Source organism: Hyperoodon ampullatus (assembly GCF_949752795.1).
Source record: "Hyperoodon ampullatus genome assembly, chromosome: 15".
Lineage (NCBI taxonomy): Eukaryota > Metazoa > Chordata > Mammalia > Artiodactyla > Ziphiidae > Hyperoodon > Hyperoodon ampullatus.
This window is the reverse complement of record NC_136928.1, coordinates 66229006-66254004: the sequence shown is the minus strand read 5'-3', so window position 1 is coordinate 66254004 and position 24999 is coordinate 66229006. Positions and strand designations below refer to the sequence as shown.

The following is a 24999-nucleotide window of genomic DNA, read 5'->3' as shown; positions in this document are numbered from 1 at the left end:
CAGTACTTGTTGAATCAGTGAGTTTTATAACATACCAGGGAATTAACCAGTTAGAAAATATGTTTTTGTGTGTGTGAGATTGCTTTTTAATATAATAATTGATGTTGATAATAATGTAGTTCTGGAAGTAGTTTGCCTTATTGTATAAAAAATTTGAGCTGACATAATAATATGATAAAATTGTCAATACAAGCAGAATAAAAATTATCAGGAAAAAAGAATACCGCAAATAGATTATAAACTCAGCATAGTTTCTATAATTAACTTTAAAATTTGCTTTTGAGTTCCCTAGTAGTCAAAGCAAAATAGTATGCAGGATCTTATTATTTGGGAAGAGAAGGCATATCAGTTACCCAAAGGAAGCATAGCTTTTCTTGGCACTAAATTCTAAAAGCAGTTTCTCATGTGAGTCATTGTCATAACTAACATTTTATAGCAAGTTCAGTAACATTTCCTATGACTGCATCTGATAGTGTCATCCAATCTGTTGTTTTTATATAGAAGTGAACAAGAGTGTGATAAATAACTGTGTTTTATTTTTACAGGAATTGTGGGAAACCAAAATGAGGCATAATCAGCTATGTTGTGAGACACCACCTACTGTCACTGTACATGTAAAATCAGGGTCAAATAGATCACATCAGCCTAAAAAACCCATTAACCTGAAGCGTCCTGTTTTTAAAGATGGTTGGCCAGCATCTGAAAAAAATGCACATAATAGCAACAAGTCTAAACGCCCCAAAGGACCCTGTCTAGTTATACAGCGTCAGGAAATGACTGCTTTCTTTAAATTATTTGGTAGGTTTAAAATATTGTAACAGGAGTAATTATAGAGTACTTAAAAATAAGAATATAAGATCTATTTTATCATTTTTATAATAATCAAAGAGGATACTGTTATTTTCTATGTCAGATTTTCTATCTCCAGCCAAATTTGCCTTTTTTTTTTCCCCTCAATGCTGGATTTATGTTTGTTTTGATTACTTTTAGAGTAGAAATTCATCATCTAGCTTTTAGACTACTTAAATTCAAGTGTCAAATGTAAATTCTGGTCAGTTCAAGGTCATAGCATGAGTTTTGTTTGACCTAAAGTATAAATACTACATAAAGTCTCAGGTGAGCCAACTGACCCAGTGTCACTGGGCCTGAGGGGTTTCCCAGGACTTTCAGTGCTGAAACTGAGCAAACCGGCAAGGTTAGTCAACCTAGATAAGTTTCAATATTATATCTGGGGAATATTATTAAAAATTAACTATGCTTTATCATCATGCTCATATACTGAAATTGAGTTTGAATTTGTTCAGATCATGAAACAGTACTACTTTGCTAATAAGCTTCTTAAACATAGCCAAAAAGAAACTTCTTTATAGTACTTCTACTGGCCAAGAAAGAGGATTGTTTGTTTTTTGAGGTAAGGCAGTAAGGTAGATGGAATAAAGGGTTGGATAGATGGATTCTGGTAAGTATCTGTGGGACTGAATCAAATCAAGTAGCTATCACAGTCTGGTAGATCCAGGTAACAGCCTTCCTTGCTTACAGAGGAAAGCATATGCATAAAGGAGGAGAGAACTGGGGACAAGAGTGTTTGCCCTGCTGAGAGGACAGAAATCTTTAAAAAAAAAAAAAAAAAAGGAGGGCAAGCTGGTTAAGATTTAAAGAAAAGCAAAATAAGATAATAGAAGACAAAATGTAAGTAATACAGGTAGAAAATGTTGAACTATAAAGATGTTCCTTGTCAGGATCTAGAATGCTGTTAATAAAAGTTTCCCTCTCTCTTTATTAAGAGTAGAGTGAAGTTATTACCCACAACCTTTATTATTATTTGTAACTGAATGTGAGAAATAAGAGAAAATACATGGCTCTACCATTTTAGGTAATTTAAGAAATAGAAATGGAATTTAAAAGGCAGAAATTAATTATTCTCAAAAAAGCAGTACTTATACTTGGAACTTTCCATTTATTTGACTACATTGATGATATTTCTAGGATATAACAAGAAGTTATGCTTATTTAACTTAAAATGCAGGTGGAAATGGAAAAAAGTAGATCTTTCTCAAATTATATTCTGACAGCTACCCATATATTTTGGGATTATATATTTTAGCCTTTTAAAATTGAAATGAGTGTTTCTGACCTATTTTTTGGATGTTATTCTTTTTTTAACAGTATGTTTGTTTGTTGATCTTTTTGTCATAATCAGTTTTTTCCAAAATTAAATGTTAGTTATAAATAACTAATGAATTATGAATCTCCTTTACATAGATATTTTCATGTGTATTTGGATAATAGATAATTGGACAGAGATAAGTAGGAGAAGAGAAAACCCAAAACTAAAAATACCCCATACCTAAAAGGAGAAAGTAGTTAAAAAAAAAAGTAAAACATATTTAGAAAACAGTATTCATTGAGTCATTATATCTTAAAGACTTATCTTTTATCAGATTCCATTTCCACCTGTTAAAGATTGATTTTGGAAAACAACAAAGGCTCATCTAGAGCTACCCAAGACATATTTCTAAAAGAGCTATAGAAATATTCAATAAATCAAACACTTCTATCATTCCTCCTCCAGTCTGGGCTATATATTAAGGCAAATCAGATGGGAAGCCAAAGAATAAAGCAGTAGCTTTTTGTACAGCGCTTGCAATGGCAAACACACTAAAAAACTGAAAACTACACCTTGGACAACCCTGGTCCTGCCATTTTTGTTTGATTTCTAAGCATCATTTATCATCTCCTTATGTAAAAATTAATTCTTCAAAAGGAAACCTTCTGTTTTCAAAAGACAAGTCATAGCTATCTTTTGTTGTAGATGATGACTTAATTCAAGATTTCTTGTGGATGGACTGCTGCTGTAAAATTGCAGACAAGGTAAATTTGTTAACAGTATAATCATTAACCAGCATTATTATGTTACTAGGCTATCAGGACTTTAAGGCTAGGAAAAGAACTAGCCTACATTGCTCCTTCAAAGTGGAATCCATTAGCATACAACATAGATTCATTCTATCTATACTTGAGGCATTGTAAAATATTATTGATTAAATGACCTTAAACCCATATCTGTTTGATTTAAAATAAGAATCGATATAGACTTAATATGTTCCTTGGGTGGTTGGGGGTTTTTTTGTTTTGTTTTGCTTTTTTTTTAAATTGAAGTTTAGTTGATGTATAATATATCAGTTACAGGTGTACAATATAATGATTCACAATTTTTAATGGTTATACTCCATTTATAGTTATTATAAAATATTGGCTATATTAGGCTTAATATGTTTTGATCAGAATTATTACTTTTTATCAGGTAATAATATCTGAGATTCATCCCACTAAGGCAGTCTGTTACACATTTTATTATTTTGTAGATAATTTAGATAAAACAAATCCCAATAATCTTGTAGAGTAAAATTAGTTTATCTTGTTCTTTATTTAGGAATCAGTGTTTCATAAAAGAACATCATGATGCTGACTTATATACTAGGGATTGTGATGTTTCTATACTATTTAGGTTTAGCTGATCAGTTAGAATTTCAGCTTTATAAATGTCATCTTAGACCAGTTAGTCATATCAGAAAATTCAGCATGACTTCGTAGCACATTTAAAATAACATGCAATGGGACTTCCCTGGTGGCACAGTGGTTAAGAATCGCCTGCCAGTGCAGGAGACATGGGTTTGATCCCTGGTCCGGGAAGATCCCACATGCTGCGGAGCATCTGGGCCCATGTGCCACAACTGCTGGGCCTGCGCTCTGGAGCCCGCGAGACAAAACTACTGAGCCTGCGTGCTGCAACTGCTGAGGCCTGCATGCCTGGAGCCCCTGCTCTGCAACGGGAGGGGCCACCACAGTGAGAGACCCGTGCACCACAACGAGGAGTAGCCTCCCCACGCCACAACTAGAGAAAGCCGGCACGCAGCAACGAAGACCCAATGCAGCAATCAATCAATCAATCAATCAATAGATAGATAGATAAATAAATAGATAAATAAATAGATAGATAAATAAATAAATAAATAGATAAATAATAAATAAATAAATAAATAAATAAATAAATAAATAGTGCCAACCAACAGAAAAGGGAATGAACAGAAGACTAGCTCATGATTAAATACCCACTAATTTTCATATTGATGTGAACTCTTATTATTTTAAGCTTAAGATAACAAAATCAGAGGGTTTTTTTAATTTTGAAATTTTTTAGAAAATTTCAAACATACAACTTATAGTAGAGAGAATAGAACAAAGACCCTCCATGTGCCTGTCATCCAGCTAAAACAATGATCAACTCATGCCCATTCTTGTTTCTTCTAATCTCTCTCCCCAAATGTGGATTATTTTGAAGCAAATCCCAGACATCCTAACATTTTATCCATAAATATTTAAAGATGTACTTCTAAAAGGTGAGATCTTTTAAAACATAATCAGTGTCACTGATGCTTTTAAAAATTGACAGTAATGCCTTAATGTAAAATATCCAGTTCATGTGGAGTTCTAACGTTTTAAATTTTACAATTTTAAGCACTTTACAGTAATTAAAGTTGTTGGACAGCAGGGGGCAGTGCCTTTAAAGTAACTAACCAGGAATACTGTATCTTAACACTCAATATATCAAGAGTCCTCTGCTGAAAGTTACCATGAAAATTTGGAATCACCTTTGTGGCCAAACCTGTGAAGGTAGCATGAATTAGGCATTTTATGAGAGGGAGTCTATTATCAATATATCAGTATCATAACTTGTTTTTAACTTGAACAGGCAGAACCTGGCATGGGTCCTAATAGCAGGCTAGACATATGTCTTCCTAATTGTACATTTAAAACACTTTTATTCCAATGAAAATAGAGCCAGGTTTGTTCTAATTTCTGGTTAGAAGTTATTTTTCAAAAATTATTTTAAAAAGTGAGTATGGATGTCTGCAACTAACTCAAAGGGTTGAGGGGAAAATTTTTTGCATATACACATACATCAAGCCAGTGTGGCAACAGAAAAACAACTGGTGAATCTAGGTGAAGGATGTATGGTTATTCACTTGATTATTATTTCAGTTTCTCTATAGGTCTGAATAGATGGCAATAATAAAATTTAGAGGTTAAAATTATAAAATTATAGTTTAATAATAAATGATCCAGAACTATTTCTCACTGTTCATATGGATTAAAGAAAGCCAAAAAATAAGGACTCGAATAAATAGCTAATTCTATAATAAGGATAAATAATGCTTTATTTTAGCTTATAAACGTAACTATTTTAAAGCAGTTTTACTATGAAAGCAAAACATTAATATTAACTTTTAACTTTTTCCCCTATAGTATCTTTTGGCTATGACCTTTGTTTATTTCAAGAGAGCTAAATTTACTATAAATGAGCATACCAGGATAAATTTCTTTATTGCTCTGTAAGTATGCTTTCTACTAAGTGATTTTTGTGCTAGTTATTTATAATATATACAATACCTTATTTAAAATAGAGGCCGTTTAAAACCTGATGCATATCTTTGAATAGGCCTTCCTGTTTAAAAGCTATATGTTTTTTTACTTTAATAGGATATTCTTATGTTCTTTTCACTGGTCTGACCTGCCATATGCCTAACACTTATTATTCAGTATTCCACTTGAGTTTGTATTGTACCTTTCACATTTCCATAATTTATATAGTGTTCCACATAAATTATCCCAAATTTTCCTCTTTTGGACTTATAGATTTTTTTAAAAGCCAGAATATTCTCTTTGAAATTTAATGTATAGTAAAAATTATTATCATTATTGCCCTTTTACACTGAACAGCTTGTGGAAAATGCTCTAGACATCTCAATATCAAAATCTTTTCTACCTAGTACCTGATATAATGCTGCAGTTTGGAATATATGAATATAATTTTAAGTACCTAACTAGGGAACTACATATAAAAATATTTAAGTTGAATACCACAACAACCGTTAGCACTGAAGAATTTATTTAAAGTCTGTTTAATTCAGAATCAAAGAGTGATTCAAGAAATAGGACTAGAAGAAATTATCTCTGCACGTTTTCAGCAGACACATTTCCCCATGCATAGGAAAAAATGAACTCAATATAAAATTTGAGTTGGTGATTCCTAAATGGGGGGAATATAATAGTATTAGCTAATATTGAGTATCATGTGCAAGGTATCACAAAAATGTTTTCTATAAACTCATCTAATCTTCCTTGTAAGATACATTTTAAAAATTATCTCCATTTTACAGATGGGGAAATTGAAACTGAGGAAGATTAAGTACTTTCCAAGGTCACAAAAGTTAATCAGCAAATTCAGGTGTGACTTGCCAATGGCCAAATTCAGCCATTTAACACTAAGCTGCTGTTTACGTCTCTTAGTATTATATCTGTATGTTGATGCAATATGTATTTTATAGTTTTTTTCTCACCTGAAAATTGAAAACAAACCAAAAGAAACTTTATTTAAATCTTACCAGATGCCCCAAATTGGATTTGACAAGTTTTGTAAAGTTATTACCAGCAAAGCACTGTGCTAGCTTACACTGTGTAGTAGCATGTCAGGTTGCGTTGCATGTTGTATTATAAGCTCCATATGAAAAGTAACATGAATTATAATTTACATTTTTATATCTAATCATTCTTTTGATACAGCCTTACTCAATAGTTCTCATTAAATATTTTCTCAGCCACAGTTCTAACTCAACTCCTTTTCCTTTCTATATATTCTTATAACACTTTGAACTTCTATTATCATTTTCCTATATTCTCTTTCAGTTATGTATTTATTTCATACTTCATTGCCTTTTCTACTTGACTGTAGACTCCTTAAGGGCAAGGAATGTGTATCTTACTTTTTTTGCATACTTCAGTGGCTGACATAGGAGGTTCTTAATTCTTTATTTGAATAAACATAATTAACCCGATGCAAAAGAAATGGACTCTGCTCCAAGAAAAATCTATTTCAAATTAGAAGACAACTTACATGTGTAAGAGACAGATATTTCATTACCTTGAGCCTGAAAAATTGTTAATGTAGAATAGAATCATAATGTGGTCCTGATACTGGAGTACCATAGTCCATTATAGATTTTTCGTAATCCACAAGCATGAAAGGGGCCAACCTCCAGCTCTATCTACAGTTTACTAAGAACTCTCAGGGATACTAAAGTGAGAAATTACTTTATGTAATTTCACAAAGGACATGATTTGACTCATATAACTGAATGGGTTTAACAATGAGGTGCTTTATAATAAGGTAATATATATATAATGTAATATAATAAGGTAATATTAAAATAGTTATTTTAAGGGAGGATAAAAATATGTACATACTCATTTTATATTAATGTAACTAAATATGAATATGCACATGGTTAAAAAAATATATAGGAGGGTATACAATTAAAAGTAAGTCTTCCTCATATCTCAAGACCTTGACCTCCCTCCTCAAGGACAGTTAACCGTTTCATATGTATGTGTCTAGAAATAATTTTCTATATATGAACCAGTGTGTATATTACATGAATAGAGATGTACTATACACTTCTGTGCCTTTAAAATTTTTTTAATGTGAAATATTTACAAAAGAGTGTATGGAATGTATACGTATGTGTTTGTAAAAGAATAGAAGCAAAACAAATACTCATGTACCCATGACTCAAGAATAGAACATTGCCAGAATCTTAGAAACTCACAGCACACAGTTTCCCAATTAGAGTCCCCTCCCTTCCACAAGTAATCATTTTCTTACTTTTCTTTATTCTATGTATATACCTCTAAATAATATATTATTTGGTTATTCCTACTTGGGGGCTATATAATAAAATAATTATACACCATAATTACCATTATCATTCTTCTGTAACTTTCTTCTTTTGCTTTATAATATTATTTTGAGATTCATTTCTATTGATACATGTAGCTATAGTTCATTTCATTTTCACTGCAGAATAATATTCTATTGTTTCTTATATATTTTCATTTTTTCCTACCATCTTGTTGTGTATTTTGTTATGTCCCATTTTTTTCTTTCTTCTTTCCCCTCCATTTTTATCTTCTTTTTGATTGAGATTTTAATATTTTTACTTTTGACATCTTTTTTTCCTCTACATGTTTGGAAATCTTACATTCTATACCTATTCTTTTAGCAGTTGCCCTAGTTATTTTTAATTACAAGACCCTTAAGCATTTTAACTCTAATCACTCTTCCCAACTTCTATTCTCTTGTTTTGCAATTCTATTAGTTCTACCTGATGCTCTCCAAAAGGTTAGATATTATTATTGTTGTTTTATAAATTCAACATTTGTTTAGATTTGCCCATATATCTATATATCTTTGATTACTATTCCTTCTTGCATCTCAAACCTTCCACTTGGGATCATTTGCCTTCCTTTCTGATTGCTTTTAAGACCCCCTTTTCTTGGGTGTTTGTCTGTTAATTCCAGTATCTTCACACTTCAAGGACTGTTTCTGTTCATGGTGCCTTGTTCCCTTGTATGTTTTGTAATTTTTTTAAATTGTGAGTCGCCTGTTTTTCTTAGAAAGTCATCTATGGAGCTTGCATTGTTTCCAGTGGGAAATCTGCTCCATCCTTATCTCTGTTCCTGTGTTATCTAACATGTCTTATTTTTTTTTCTGACTGCTTTAAAGATTTTCTCTTTATTATTGGTCCTAAGTAATTAATTATGATATGCCTTAGTATAATTTTCTTCATGTTTTGTGCTTTGGAGTTCACTGAGCTTCTTTGTGGGTTTATAGTTTTCATCAAATTTTGAAAATTTTCAGTCATTATTTCTTCAAATGTTTTTTCTGTCCACCCACCACCCTTTAGGGATTGCAATTTCACCTTTATTAGGCTGCTTAAAGTTGTCTCACAGCTTATTGATGCTCTGTTCATTATTTTTGTTTCCTTTTCTCTGTGTGTTTCATTTTAGATAGTTTATATTGCTATGTCTTCAATGAACAAATCTTTTCCTCTGCAAAATTTAATCTGCTGTTAACCCCACTCAATGTATTTTTCATTGTACACATAGTTTTCATCTCTAGAGGTATACTTTCAATGTGTCTAATCTTTTTGAACATCTGGAATAATTATAACTGTTTTAGTATCCTTGTCTGTTACTTCTGTCATGTGAGTCAGTTTTGATTGACTGATGATTCTTCTTATCTGTCCGGTTTTCCTGCTTTTATGCATGCCTGATTCCCCCTCAGGTATTTGAGTGTAGGGAAAGACCGTAAGAATAGAGGGAACACAGTGACTAACATTCACCCAGGGCTGGAAATAGTGCCTGTTCTCACCAGCCAGACTGAAAAAACTTATAATTCACACTGAGTAATTCAGTACTGAATACAGTACTCAGGAACGTCTTGCCTTAGTGGGGAGAAATTAGCCCCAGACTAAACATTACTCCAGATCCACCTGACAAATCATGAAAGCAAGACTTGAAAGGATCAGACTGTTTCCATATAACTGCATCCCAGAGCAAAGCTCAAGATTGATAGGAATATAAAAGTATCCAGAACTCAACAAGGTAAAATTCACTGTATCTCTATTTTTGATTTACCTTTCTTTAATCATGCATAAGGTTGAACATCTTTTATGTGTTTATAAACAAGTTGGGGGTGTGTGTGTGTGTGTGTGTGTGTGAACTTGTCTGTTCCTGTCCTTTACCCATTTCTTTTTTGAGTTGTTGGTCTTCTTTGCTAGGTATCTGGCTAATACAGTTGAAGAAGATGAAGAAGAATCCAAATATGAAATTTTTCCATGGGCTTTAGGGAAAAACTGGAGAAAATTATTCCCTGATTTCTTAAAGTTAAGGGACAAACTCTGGGATAGAATTGACTATAGGGCTATTGTAAGCCGGCGATGCTGTGAGGAGGTAAGATTTTTACATGTGTTATATATATAATCTCTCTCTTCTCTTTATGTAGTTTTCCTTGTCTTGCTTTTTAATGTGCTTCTAATGTTTCACTTTTTTTTTGTATATGAAGGGTAAACCATTAACCTTGATGATTACCATGAGTACAACCTTTATATTACAATGTTGATGTTTTAATTTTATACCACAATAATTAAAAATTGTCATTTCTGTTTTTCAGAGCAGCCTACTTCTGTAGAAAGTATTTTTATTTTAGAGTGTTTCTCTTCTCTAAAAGATCACCAGTATATTAGATGTTGGGAAAGAATAGCGTGCACATTCCAAAAATACGTCATGGTAATAACATTGGAGCTGAATAATAATTTCCATTAAATAATTTCTGTTAAAGTATCAAAATTTCAAGTTCCCAAGGTTAAATGTGAACTACATGGTATAAAATAAGTTTAAAAACTATACCTTTTTTCACATAGCATACATAAAGTTTCCTTGATGCCAGATTCTATTAATATAAAGCAGAAAGACACTAAAAATTAAAAGATTAGTTATTTTATCTAAAGTTCTGGTTTTCAGTAAAGAAAGTTAATGTTTCAAACTAAAAAAATTTGGAGTAGAAAATTAAATGGAAGGCAATGATCACTATAAGGCAGTACTAGTTCAGAGAAGTTTGGTAAATGTGGGCTAGATAGTGCTGTAATTAAATGAAGTCATATGGGACTTCCCTGGTGGCGCAGTGTTTAAGAATCCGCCTGCCAATGCAGGGGACACAGGTTCAATACCTGGTCCGGGAAGATCCCACATGCTGTGGAGCAACTAAGCCCATGCGCCACAACTACTGAGCCTGCGCTCTAGAGCAGGGGTCGCCAACCCCCAGTACTGGTCCATGGCCTGTTAGGAACTGAGCCACGCAGCAGGAAGTGAGCAGTGGGTGAGTGAGCGAAGCTTTGTCTGCCGCTCCCCATCGCTTGTGTTACCACCTGAACCATCCACCCCCACCAGTGGAAAAATCGTCTTCCATGTAACCAGTGCCTGGTGCCAAAAAGGTTGGGGACCTCTGCTTTAGAGCCCACGAGCCACAACTACTGAGCCCACACGCTACAACTATTGAAGTCTGTGTGCTCTAGGGCCCGTGTAGCCACAACTACTGAGCCTGCATGCTGCAACTATTGAAGCCTGTGCACCTAGAGCCCATGCTCCACAACAAGAGAAGCCACCACAATGAGAAGCCTGCGCACCGCAAAGAACAGTAGTCCTCACTCGCTGCAACTAGAGAAAGCCCGCGTGCAGCAACGAAGACCCAACACAGCCAAAAAAAAAAAAAAAAAGAAGTCATATCTAGTTTAATGACTACAGGCCAAAGGAGCCAATTAATGGATTAGTGTCAGACCTGAGGGAAGACTTCAGAGGTGTGTCACAGAACTCTGCCCAGAATTAACCTTGTTAATTATATTTATTAATGAGATGAAGATATAGCAGTTATGCATATTTGTGGATTAAATTAGGATTGTTGAATGTTGGGGGAAATGCAAGGATTCAGAAATAACTTAGAAGACTGTGCAGCAGGCTGAGTCTTTACAAGATTATATTCAATAGAAAAATATGAAAAGTTGGGTATGTATGACCCACCTCCCCAAATTAATGGATCCTCATTAAGGAATTTAAAGGACTCATTCCAATTACAGAGCATTGAAAAAGTCCTGTCTTGTTATTTTTTGTCACTACCTCCCTAGGTGAGGAGTGGGTAATTTGCACACCTGTTGCCATCCTTGATGTGATAGCGGGCCTTACTTGAACACTGATTTTTTCAAAGTAAATGCTTCAAGCCCTGTAGAACACTCACCTAAGTACATGGAGGGGGCACTGGAGGCAAAAGAGGCCGGGATAGGCAATGCTTCCTCATGGCAGGTTGCTTACCCACTCCTAAAATACAATGACTAGCATTTTAACTGCAACAACTTTATTCTGTTGGAGCTGGAATTACCTCAGTTGCTGGCACCAGACAAAGAGACAGAGAATTATGTGGCTTAATGATGTATGTGTAAAAGACTACAAAGTTTTAGACACCTGGAAGGTCAGTTGTATAATGGGATTTACAGAAAAGCTTAGTCTCTCAAGGCTTCAACACTGAGAACTAACATATCTCTCTCCTAATTCCAGATCTGCATATCCAATTTTTAATTTACATTTCATTATCTAGTAGATACCTCAAACTTAACATGCTGAAAATTGAGTTTTTGATTCCCCCACATAGACCTCTACACTTGCTCCTCCTACAATCTTCCACATGTTAATAAATAGTAACTTCATCACTCTAGTTGTTCAGGCCAAAAAACTGTCACCCTAGACTTTTTTTTTCCCCACATCTATACCTTAAAGAAAATCCAGCATCCTACCATTTCTCACCACCTCCACCACTAAACCCTACTTTAATTGTCATCTCTTGCCTCAACTATTGTCATAACTTTCCAAATAGTCTCCCTTACAATCTTTCTTCCCTATAGACTATTCTTCATAGCAGATTTAAAGAGTAAATCTTTTAGAAAATCAAATCATGTCTCCTTTACTCAAAAGCCTCCAGAGGCTTCCCATCTCACATAGAGTAAAAGACACAAAGTGCTTATCCTGGATCTACATGGTCTGCCAACTCTCCTCCTTTATCTCTTTCACTTCATCTCCCATCCTTGTTCATTTCACTGCAACCACTCTGGCCTACTTGCTATTCTTCAAATGCACCAAGGACACTCCCACCTCAGGGTCTTTGCATTTGCCATTCCTATTACCTGGAATGCTTTCCCCCAGAAATTCATATGCTTCACTTCCTCACTTCATTCAGGACTCTGCTTAAATGTCACCTCAGTGAAACCGTTCCTTACCACCCTATACTGAGTAGTAACTCCCTCAATGGAATAAAAATTGAAGAGTCCAGTTGACTTTTGGCAAGGGTACCAAGAAAATTAAGTGGGGAATGAATCGTCTTTTCAACAAATTGTGCTGGAACAACTGGATGTCCACGTGCAAAAGAAAGCACTTGGACCCCTACTCCATATTATATATAAAAAGCTAACTCAAAATGGATCAAAGACCTAAATTTAAGAGCTAAAAACTATAAAAATCTTAAAACATAGGGGTTACATCTTCATGACCTTGGATTCGGTTTCTTAGATATAATACCAGAAGCACAAGCAAGAATAGGAAATATAGATAAAATGGACATCATCAAAATTTTAAACTTTTGTTCTTCAAAGGACACCATTAAGAAAGTGAAGAGACAACCCACAAACTGGAAGAAAAATTTTGCAAATCATCTGTCTTATGAGGCACTTATATCTAAAATATATAAACAGCTCTTACAACTCAGTATTAAAGAGACAACCCAATTTTTTAAAGGGCAAAGGATCTGAATATGTATTCCTTCAAAAAAGATATTCAGATGGGCAAAAAAGCACATGAAAAGATGCTCAACATCATTAGCCATCAGAAAAATACAAAATCAAAAACACAAGGAGATATCACTTTACACCCACTAGGATGACTATAATTTTTTTTAAAAAAAGACAATAACAAGTATTGATAAGGATGTGGAGAAATTGGAATCCTTATATACTTCTGGTGGGATTGTAAAATCATGTAGTTGCTTTAGAAAACAGTCTGGCATTTCCTCAAAATGCTAAACAGAGTTACCATATGACCCAGCAATTCCACTCCTAGTTTTATACTCAAAAGAAATGAAAACTATGTCCACACAAAAACTTGTGCATGAATGTTCTTAGCAAGCAGCCTTATTCATAATAGTCAATAGCTGTGAAAACAGTCAAAATGTCCAGCAGCTAATTAATGGATTGACAAAATATCTATACAATGATATATTACTTGACAATTAAAAGGAATAAAGTACTGATACATGTTACAAAGTGGATGAACCCTGAAAACATTATGCTAAATGAAAGAAGCCAGTCCCCAAAGGACCACATATTGTATGGTTTCATTTATATCAACTGTGAAGAATATATAATCCAAAGTAACAGAAAGTGGTTGCCTGGGGATGAAGGGAGAGAGGAATGCAGTAACAGTGCCTGACTTGTAGGTGCTCAGTAAATATAGCTGACTGACAGAATGAATGGAACTTAAAGCTTCTGATTCTTTTTCATACCTTCTTATCTATGAAGACAAACAACAACAGGACCTACTGTATAGCACAGGGAACTATATTCAATATCTTGTAGTAACCAATAATGGAAGAGAATCTGAAAAAATATATAACTGAATCACTTTGCTGCACACCTGAAACATTGTAGATCAACTATACTTGATTAAAAACTTTTTTTAAATAAACAAAACTATAAAACAATTCTTGGCTTCCCTGGTGGTGCAGTGGTTAAGAATCCACCTGCCAATGTGGGGGACAGAGGTTCCAGCCCTAGTCTGGGAAGATCCCACATGCCGCAGAGCAACTAAGCCCGTGTGCCACAACTACTGAGCCTGTGCTCTAGAGCCCACGAGCCACAACTACTGAGCCCACATGCCACAACTACTGAAGCCTGCATGCCTAGAGCCCGTGCTCTGCAACAAAGAGAAACCACCGCAATGAGAAGCCTGTGCACCACAACGAAGAGTAGCCCCCACTCGCCGCAACTAGAGAAAGCCCGTGTGCAGCAACAACGCAGCCAAAAATAAATAAATTTTAAAAAACCAAAAAACAATTCTTTACCGAGCTCACCTAGCACTGACCCTTATCCAGATAGATAAGCTAGATAAAGATAAGATTTTTTTTTTTGGTTGTTCCAACCAGGTACATTTGAATCATGTTGGTGTACAGAAAAAGAAATTACCTAGTAGATTTTATCCTGTTCTCTTAAGCATTCATTTAACAGCTCATTTATGAGTAAGACACTAAGTTCAGTGTTGTGGAGGTTTATTATAAAGAAGTATTACATCATCCTTGCCCTGAAGTTTGCTGCATTATAGTAGCAAGACATGCTGTTAGAAATTTAGTTTTCTATGCCTTTGTTATTGAGTCCAGTACTGGCATACTGTCAACCCATTTTTTAGTCACATATCCTAAAATAAACTCAAGTTATGATAGTAGCCACAAACTGGCTTACAGTAATTATACTATACACTTGCATTGTGCTTTACAAATTTATGTTTTCATATAAATTATCTTCTTATCCTTACAAAAAAACTTGTGAGGACCAAGGAGGTTGAGATTTACTCAAGATCATATATCAGTTAAGTGGCAGAGCCAGAACTTGACTTCACATCTAATGGCTTCCCAGTGTTCTGTTTTCTCTGACATCTAGCCTCCATCTCTTATGTTGGTTAGTTTAGAAAATGCACTTATATCTATTATGTTATCTCAGAAACTAAATAGCATAATAGAGGAGTGTGTGCATGCATTTTTCTAGGTGGGTTAGCATGTGGAGAGACTACAATGCCTAGCTTATTGCAGAAAGAACAGTACCAAATCTTCTATATTGTGCCCTTTACTTCATATTTCCCTCTGCTCTTTTCACTAGACTTTGCTATATAGGATTCCTACAAAAATCATATTGCTGAAGGCTCATAATGTTAGTGGCCTCTAATCCTTAAATATTTTCATCTATCATTAAAAAATATTTAATGACTGCATAGTATTGTGGAGAAGGCATTTGAAAGAGGTGTATGAGAAACTATTCCTGTCCAGAGGGGGCTTTCGGCAGAACAGGTTACATGCATAAAAAGGTACATCTGAGTGCTAACATTTACATGCTGAGTCCTAATATAGCATTAACAATAAAACAAGAAAATCTGAAAGCTGGAGTTTCTAGAAAGGTGGGACATAGGTTGGGCATTGAAGGAAAAGAAATACTAAGACAAATAAAGGGAAAGGACATTCCAGACATAAGCAATAAAGACAGAAATAGAGAAAAATAGTAGATAAATATGGAAGGAATAAGAAAATTTGATATTCTGCTTCCTCACCTCGGGTATCTCTGCACCTAGTTTTACATTGTCATAGAAATGTGTATATTTAGAGTTAACATCTTTATTTACTTCTACCTTTTAAAAGATATATAACTTTATTACATGTCTTTGGTTGAAAACTGTTTTGAAGGATTTAAGAAGTAGATTATAAAATAAATCCAATCCTCAAGTACACTTTAAAAATTAGCGTTGCTAGTATTCTTTATGCATTGTCTTGGGGGAGGCACAATAACCCTATTTTCTGAGGGAATCAGCTTTAATCTGGGGGTTTTAAGGTTTTCATTCTAAACAGCAAAAGCCTTCTTTCCAAACAAAATTTTACACACAATCCCCCAAATTGAGGTTCTCCACCTGCTCTGTCTTCCCTTAGCCCCTCCTGCGACCCCAAATGTTGTCTGTGAAACCTAGGGCTCCTCAAACCAGTTTGAAAATCACTCATCTAGGCAATTAATAAAGCACTGTCTGTCTTTTTTGAATAATAATTTTGTCTGGATACTTGAATAAAATAAATTTTTTTAAAAAGCACTGTCTAGCTCTCAAATTCTACAATTCTCATTTACCTTGGGTCACTGATAACCGCAACTAAACATTTTTGCTTAGAAGTAACATTCTAACACTCTTTAGAAATTTTAGACACCATGAGGTCAGCATGTAGGTACACTTCGCTAGCTTGTCTTAAATGGCTATCATTCGCCAGATGTTTACTATGTGATAAGGATTTTACACATACTTAACCTTCAGGACAATCCTATGAGGCAGATGGTATCCCCAGTTTTCTATATGAAGATACTGAGGCTCAGAAAGGTTAAGTAACTTGCAAAGTATCATACAACTAGGAAGCGGCAGAGCCAGAATAAGAAACTAAGTCTATCCTGACTCTAAAGGCAGTCTGTTCTCTAACCGACTTTAGAGAACAATGCCTGAGAGGTAGTGCGGAATCTTGAGTACTTTCTGAATAATCCCTCATCTAATCTTTGCAACAACCCTCTACAATAGACACCATTGTTCTCTCCATACCACAGACAAGAGAATAGGAACAGAGAGGTTAAGCACCTTACCTGTGTTTTCATTCACCATATCTCTTGCTGTGATTGCAAACATGTTAAGATTAGCCTAACATACATAGCTGGAAACCTCAATTTAAAATATTGTTTTCAACCCAGTACATTCCAGAGAATTATGTATTGTTTTGGACTAACTGTATTATTTTTCCTAAACCTATAATATCCAGAATTGAAAAACCTGGAAGTTTGCTTCAGTTCTATTTCCTGCTTGAAATAATTTAAATACTTTATCAATTATTATCTTACGGATCCAAGCAATGAATCACTTTATAGGTAATATTCTCTTATCTGGAAATGCTTTTTTTCTTAAAAACAAATCCGTGACAGATTTTTAGATCTAGTTTTATAGGTAGCTTGTTCTTGATTTATAATTTTTGTTCTTAATTTTACTAAGTTTAAAAATCTTATTAAAATTCTAAAAGAAGGCTTTTCACCATAGGTTATGGCCATTGCTCCAACCCATTATATATGGCAACGAGAACGCTCTGTGCATCACAGTGGAGCTGTTAGAAACTACCACAGAGATGAAGTTCAACTGCCCCGGGGACCTAGTGCCACACCTGTAGATTGTTCACTCTGTGGTAGAAAAGGAAGATACGTTAGACTGGGATTGTCTTCATCATCATCTTCATCCAGTGATACAGGAGAGGTGTTGGAGAAACATTCTCAGGAATCATACAACTCATTCTCAATGGACATGATAGTTGATCCTTCTCAAGCTTATAGCTATTCTCAAGGTATGACTTAGAGATATGTCAGAATTAAATCTATGAATGTTATTAATAAATCCAAGTTATCTATTGACCAGTAGTCAGTCCTTATAGGCAGGAGTACATAATTATTTATATACTACAACAATATGAGTTAAAGTAGTATTGAAAGTTTTCCCCTTTTCAAGTACTACTTTTTGTCTTGGTATTGTTTTGTGGTAGCTTACCTAAACTAAGAGATTTTTAATGTGACTTTTGTTAAACTGAAACCTAATTCACCATAGATCTCAAGTATTTTAAGAGCCTGAACCATTTTCTTTGAAATGTTTATTTTATTCAAAAGAAGTTTTAAGAAGAGAATAAATTTACTTGTCATCTCACCATGCAGCTTTATCACTAATTAACTATTGGTTTCTTCTACACACTTTTTAAAATTCGGATAAAATTGACATATAACACTGTATTAGTTTTAGGTGTATAACATAATGATTAGCACAATAAATTTAGTTAACATCCATCACCACACAGTTACTGTTTTTTCTTGTGATGAGAACTTTTAAGATACACTCTCTTAGCAACTCTCAAATACACAATCTTTTTAACTTACACAATCTTGTTAACTATAGTCACCATGCTGTAGATTATATCCCCAGAACTTATTTATCTTATTACTGGAAATTTGTACTTTCCACTACCTTCACCCACTCCCCCCCCCTCCCCGCCTCCTTTGGCAACCACCATTTGGTGGTGTATCTATGAGTTCAGGTTTTTTAATTTATTTTTAATTTTTGTTTAACATTTATTTATTTAGGCTGTGTTGGGTCTTAGTTGCAGCATGCGGGCTCTTCATTGCGGCGGGCAGGCTTCTCTCCAGTTGTGGTGCACAGGCTCCAGAGTGCACAGACTCAGTCGCCCTGTGGCATGTGGGATCTTAGTTCCCTGACCAGGGATCGAACCCGCGTCCCCTGCATTGGAAGGTGGATTTGTAACCACTGGACCACCAGGGAAGTCCTGAGTTCAGCTTTTTTTTAGATTTCACATAATATAAGTGAGATCACACAGTATTTGCCTTTCTCTGTCTCACTTATTTCACTTAGCACAATGCCCTCAAGTTCCATCCATGTTGTCACAAATGGCACGATTTCCTTCTTTTTTAAGAGATATATAGATAGATAGATAGATAGATAGTCACATTTTTTTTATCCATTCATCCATTGATGGACACTTAAGTTGTTTCCATTTCATGTCTTGACTATTGCAAATAATGCTGCACTGAACATAGGTGTGCAGGTATCTTTTCAAGATAGTGATTTTGTTTCCTTCAGATAATACCCAGAAGTGGAATTGCTGGAACATATGGTAGTTCTATTTTTAACTTTTTGAGGAACCGCCATACTGTTGTACATAGTGGCTGCATCCAGCAGTGCACAAGTGTTGCCTTTTCTCCACATCCTCACCAACACTCGTTATTTCTTGTTAACAGCCATTCTAACAGGTGGGAGATGGTATCTCATTGTGGTTTTAATTTGTATTTCCCTACTAATTAGTGATGTTGAACACCTTTTCATGTACCTGTTGGCCACTTGTATGTCTTCTTTGGAAAAATGTCTATTCATTTCCTCTGCCCATTTTTTTTTTTTTTTTTTTTTTGTGGTACGCGGGTGTCTCACTGTTGTGGCCTCTCCTGTTGCAGACCACAGGCTCCGGACGCGCAGGCTCAGCAGCCATGGCTCACGGGCCTAGCTGCTCCACGGCATGTGGGACCTTCCCAGACCGGGGCACGAACCCGTGTCCCCTGCATTGGCAGGCAGACTCTCAACCACTGTGCCACCAGGGAAGCCCTGCCCATTTTTTAATTGGATTTTTTTTTCTGTTGAGTTGTATGAGTTCTTTATATATTTTGGATATTAACCCCCTTGTCAGATATATGATTTGCAAATATTTTCTCCCATTTGGTAGGTTGCCTTTTCATTTTGTTGATAGTTTCCTATACTGTACTGAAGCTTTTTAGTTTGATGTAGTCCCACTGTTTATTTTTGCATTTGTTGCCTTTGCTTTTGGTGTGAAATCCAAAAAACAGTTGCCAAGACCAACGTCAAGGACCTTACCCACTGTTTCTTCTAGGAGTTTTGTGGTTTCGGGTCTTACATTCAAGTCTTTAATCCATTTTGAATTGATTTTTGTGCATGGTGTAAGATAGTGGTCCAGTTTCATTCTTTCACATGTGGCTGTCCAGTTTTTCCAACCCCATTTATTGAAGAGACTATCTTTTCCCAATATATTTTTGACTCCTTTGTCATAAATTAACCATATGTGTGGGTTTATCTCTGGGCTCTCCATTCTGTTCCACTGATCTACATGTCTGTTTTTATGCCAATACCATACTGTTTTGATTACTATAGCTTTGTAATACTATACACTTTTCTATTTCTATTTTCTATGTTAAAAAATAGAACCATACTGTATCTATGTTTGCTTTTTTTCTACTTACCATAAAGCATTTCCTGATGTCATTATTTAATCTTTGAAAACCTGAGTTTTAGTCATGACATGCTATAAGTACCACAATTTATTTGCATATTTCTTTTTTGTTGGGATTTAAGTGCTTTTGAACAATGGTATTTTATATTAATTTGAAAATAATTGTATAAACTGGAAATACTTTTAGTCAACCACACCCTAATTTTCATTTAAATTATTATTTATAAAGGTTGAGTACTTCTGTGACATTTCTCGATTTGAAACAGAACCAGAATGACATTCTACCAGCAGTGATCCTTTTTACTTCTTATAAAGCCTTTGTCCCAGATTTTCACCCATCTGAAGATGGGACTGGCAGATTTCTTAAGGCTCTAATTCTATAATGAGACCCACATTATTTCAGAGTTTCACCTATTTATTTTTACCACATTCTTATGAGATTAGCAGTGGCTACTGAAGTTTTACTGAGAAACCAGACTCTTAAGACTCTTGAAGGTAGGGGTCATGCCTATCTCTGTTCCATTCCCTGGCCATAGTAATCACTGAACAAATTTGACTGACAGTATAGTCTCTTCCCTTGTAACACCTCCAAGCATTTTTATTTGTTCACTCATATTTGAAAGTAAATAGGGTCTACCATAGGCTAAATTATAAGAGTTGCCTTTTAGCATCCTTCCCCTCTCTCCTAGCCCCTTTTGCCTACAGTCTTTGATCCTCATAATAGGTAAGATTTACTAGATATTTAAAATGTTCCATGCAATGTGTTAAGGATTTTACATTCATAACCTCACTTAATATTCACAGCCAACCCCAAGGTAAATACTAGTATCTCCATTTTGTAGATAAGGAAACAGAGGCTTAGAGAGGTTAAATCATTTGCCCAAGATGATTGAGAGAGTGACACTTGAACCCAGGTCTGACTCTACTACAGCCTGAATTCCTATGATGCTTTGCTGCCCCCTTTGATGAAATCCTGCCTTCAGTAGTGAAAATAAGCTGCCACAGAAGTCTTCTAGCAGATTGCTAAGGACTAAAGAATTGGTGAAAGCATTAAGAACAAAGTCCCTGGCCCTGAACCAAGATGGTGGAGTAGAAGGACGTGCTCTCACTCCCTCTTGTGAGAACACCAGAATCACAACTAGCTGCTGGACAATCATCGAAAGGAAGACACTGGAACTCACCACAAAAGATACCCCACATCCAAAGACAAAGGAGAAGCCACAATGAGACGGTAGGAGGGGCGCAATCACAGTAAAATCAAACCCCATAACTGCTGGGTGGGTGACTCACAGACTGGAGAACACTTATACTACAGAAGTCCACCCACTGGAGTGAAGGTTCTGAGCCCCACATCAGGCTTCCCAACCTGGGGGTCCGGCAATGGGAGGATGAATTCCTAGAGAATCAGACTTTGAAGGCTAGCAGGATTTGATTGCAGCACTTCGACAGGACTGGAGGAGAAAGAGACTCCACACTTGGAGGGGCACACACAAAGCAGTGTGTGCATTGGGACCCAGGGGGAGGAGCAGTGACCCCAGGGGAAACTTAACCAGACCTACCTGCTAGTGTTGGAGGGTCTCCTGCAGAGGTGGGGGGTGGCTGTGGCTCACCGTGGGGAAAAGGACACTGGCAGCAGAAGTTCTGGGAAGTACTCCTTGGAGTGAGCCCTCGCAGAGTCTGCCATTAGCCCCACCAAAGAGCCCAGGTAGGTTCCAGTGTTGGGTTGCCTCAGGCCAAACAACCAACAGGGAGGGAACCCAGCCCCACCCATCAGCAGTCAAGCAGATTAAAGTTTTACTGAGCTCTGCCGACCAGAGCAACAGCTCTACCCACCACCAGTCCCTCCCATCAGGAAACTTGCACAAGCCTCTTAGATAGCCTCATCCACCAGAGGGCAGACAGCAGAAGCAAGAAGAACTACAATCCTGCAGCCTGTGGAACAAAAACCACATGCACAGAAAGACAGACAAGAGGAAAAGGCAGAGGGCTGTGTACCACATGAAGGAACAAGATAAAACCCCAGAAAAACAACTAAATGAAGTGGAGATAGGCAACCTTCCAGAAAAAGAATTCAGAATAATGATAGTGAAGATGATCCAGGACCTCGGAAAAAGAATGGAGGAAAAGATTGAGAAGATGCAAGAAATGTTTAACAAAGACCTAGAAGAATTAAAGAACAAACAAACAGAGATGAACAATACAATAACTGAAATGAAAACTACACTAGAAGGAATCAGTAGCAGAATAACTGAGGCAGAAGAACGGATAACTGACCTGGAAGACAGGATGGTGGAATTCACTGCTGCAGAACAGAAAAAAGAAAAAAGAATGAAAAGAAATGAAGACAGCCTAAGAGACCTCTGCAACAACATTAAACACAACAACATTCGCATTATAGGGGCCCCAGAAGGAGAAGAGAGAGAGAAAGGACCAGAGAAAATATTTGAAGACGTTATAGTCGAAAACTTCCCTAACACGGGAAAGAAAATAGCCACTCAAGTCCAGGAAGTGCAGCGAGTCCCATATAGGATAAACCCAAGGAGGAACACACTGAGACATACAGTAATCAAATTGGAAAAATTAAAGACAAAAATTATTGAAAGCAGCAAGGGAAAAATGACAAATAACATATAAGGGAACTCCCATAAGGTTAACAGCTGATTTCTCAGCAGAAACTCTACAAGCCAGAAGGGAGTGGCATGATATCCTTAGAGTAATGAAAGGGAAGAATCTACAACCAACATTACTCTACCCGGCAAGGATCTCATTCAGATTCAATGGAGAAATCAAAAGCTTTACAGACAAGCAAAAGCTAAGAGAATTCAGCACCACCAAACCAGTTCTATAACAAATGCTAAAGGAACTTCTCTAAGTGAGAAGCACAAGAGAAGAAAAGGAACTACAAAAACAAACCCAAAACAATTAAGAAAATGGTCATAGGAACATACATATCAATAATTACCTTAAACATGAATGGATTAAATGCTCCAACCAAAAGACACAGGCTCACTGAATGGATACAAAAACAAGACCCATGTATATGCTGTCTACAAGAGACCCACTTCAGACCTAGGGACACATACAGACTGAAAGTGAGAGGATGGAAAAAGATATTCCATGCAAATGGAAATCAAAAGAAATCTGGAGGGGCTTCCCTGGTGGTGCAGTGGTTGAGAGTCTGCCTGCCGATGCAGGGGACACGGGTTCGTGCCCCGGTCCGGGAAGATCCCACATGCCACGGAGCAGCTGAGCCCGTGAGCCATGGCCGCTGAGCCTGCGCGTCCAGAGCCTGTGCTCCGCAACGGGAAAGGCCACAACAGTGAGAGGGCTGCGTACCACAAAAAAAAAAAAAAAAAAGCTGGAGTAGCAATATTCATATCAGATAAAATAGTTTAAAATAAAGAATGTTACAAGAGACAAGGAAGGACACTACATAATGATCAAGGGATCAATCCAAGAAGAAGATATAACAATTAAAAATATATATGCACCCAACATAGGAGTACTTCAATACATAAGGCAACTGCTAACAGCTATAAAACAGGAAATCGACAGTAACACAATAATAGTGGGGGACCTTAACACCTCACACCAATGGACAGATCATCCAAAATGAAAATAAATAAGGAAACAGAAGCTTTAAATGACACAATAGACCAGATAGATTTAATTGATATTTATAGGACATTCCATCCAAAAACAGCAGATTACACTTTCTTCTCAAGTGCACACGGAACATTCTCCAGGATAGATCACATCTTGGGTCACAAATCAAGCCTCAGTAAATTTAGGAAAATTTAAATCATATCCAGCATCTTTCCTGACCACAACACTATGAGATTAGAAATGAATTACAGGGAAAAAAAGTAAAAAACACAAACACATGGAGGCTAAACAATACGTTACTAAATAACCAAGAGATCACTGAGGAAATCAAAAAATACCTAGAGACAAATGACAATGAAAACACAACAATCCAAAACCTATGGGATGCAGCAAAAGCAGTTCTAAGAGGGAAGTTTATAGCTATACAAGTCTACCTCAAGAAACAAGAAAAATCTCAAATAAACAATCTAACCTTACACCTAAATGAACTAGAGAAAGAACAAACAAAACCCAAAGTTAGCAGAAGGAAAGAAATCATAAAGATCAGAGCAGAAATAAATGAAATAGAAACAAAGAAAACAATAGCAAAGATCAATAAAACTAAAAGCTGATTCTTTGAGAAGATAAACAAAATTGATAAACCATTAGCCAGACTCATCAAGAAAAAGAGGGAGAGGACTCAAATCACTAAAGTTAGAAATGAAAAAGGAGAAGTTACAACAGACACCGCAGAAATACAAAGCATCCTAATAGACTACTACAAGCAACTCTATGCCAATAAAATGGAAAACCTGGAAGAAATGGACAAATTCTTAGCAAGGTATAACCTTCCAAGACTGAACCAGGAAGAAAGAGAAAATATGAACAGACCAATCACAAGTAATGAAGTTGAAACTGTGATTAAAAATCTTCCAACAAACAAAAGTCCAGGACCAGATGGCTTTAGAGGTGAATTCTATCAAACATTTAGAGAAGAGCTAACACCCATCCTTCTCAAACGCTTCCAAAAAATTGCAGAGGAAGGAACACTCCCAAACTCATTCTATGGGCCACCATCACCCTGATACCAAAACCAGACAAAGATACTACAAAAAAAGAAAATTAGAGACCAATATCACTGATGAATATAGATGCAAAAATCCTCAACAAAATACTAGCAAACAGAATCCAACAACAGATTAAAAGGATCATACACCATGATCAACTGGGATTTATCCCAGGGATGCAAGGATTCTTCAATATATGCAAATCAATCAACATGATACACCGTATTAACAAATTGAAGAATAAAAACAATATGACCATCTCAATAGATGCAGACAAAG

The 24999-nt window shown here is 35.9% G+C and overlaps 1 protein-coding gene across 1 annotated transcript in view; it reads left to right on the top strand.

Moving 5' to 3' along the window:
• Positions 1 to 548: 548 nt before the first annotated feature.
• The window catches only part of SPDYA (speedy/RINGO cell cycle regulator family member A), a 31163-nt gene continuing 6712 nt past the window's right edge, over positions 549 to 24999 (top strand). Inside the window, exons 1-5 of the mRNA XM_079721226.1 lie at positions 549 to 798; positions 2813 to 2871; positions 5308 to 5393; positions 9681 to 9852; positions 17317 to 17614. Coding sequence (XP_079577352.1) covers positions 564 to 798; positions 2813 to 2871; positions 5308 to 5393; positions 9681 to 9852; positions 17317 to 17614 — 850 coding nt within the window. The 5' untranslated portion in view covers positions 549 to 563. The remainder of the gene's footprint in view (positions 799 to 2812; positions 2872 to 5307; positions 5394 to 9680; positions 9853 to 17316; positions 17615 to 24999) is intronic.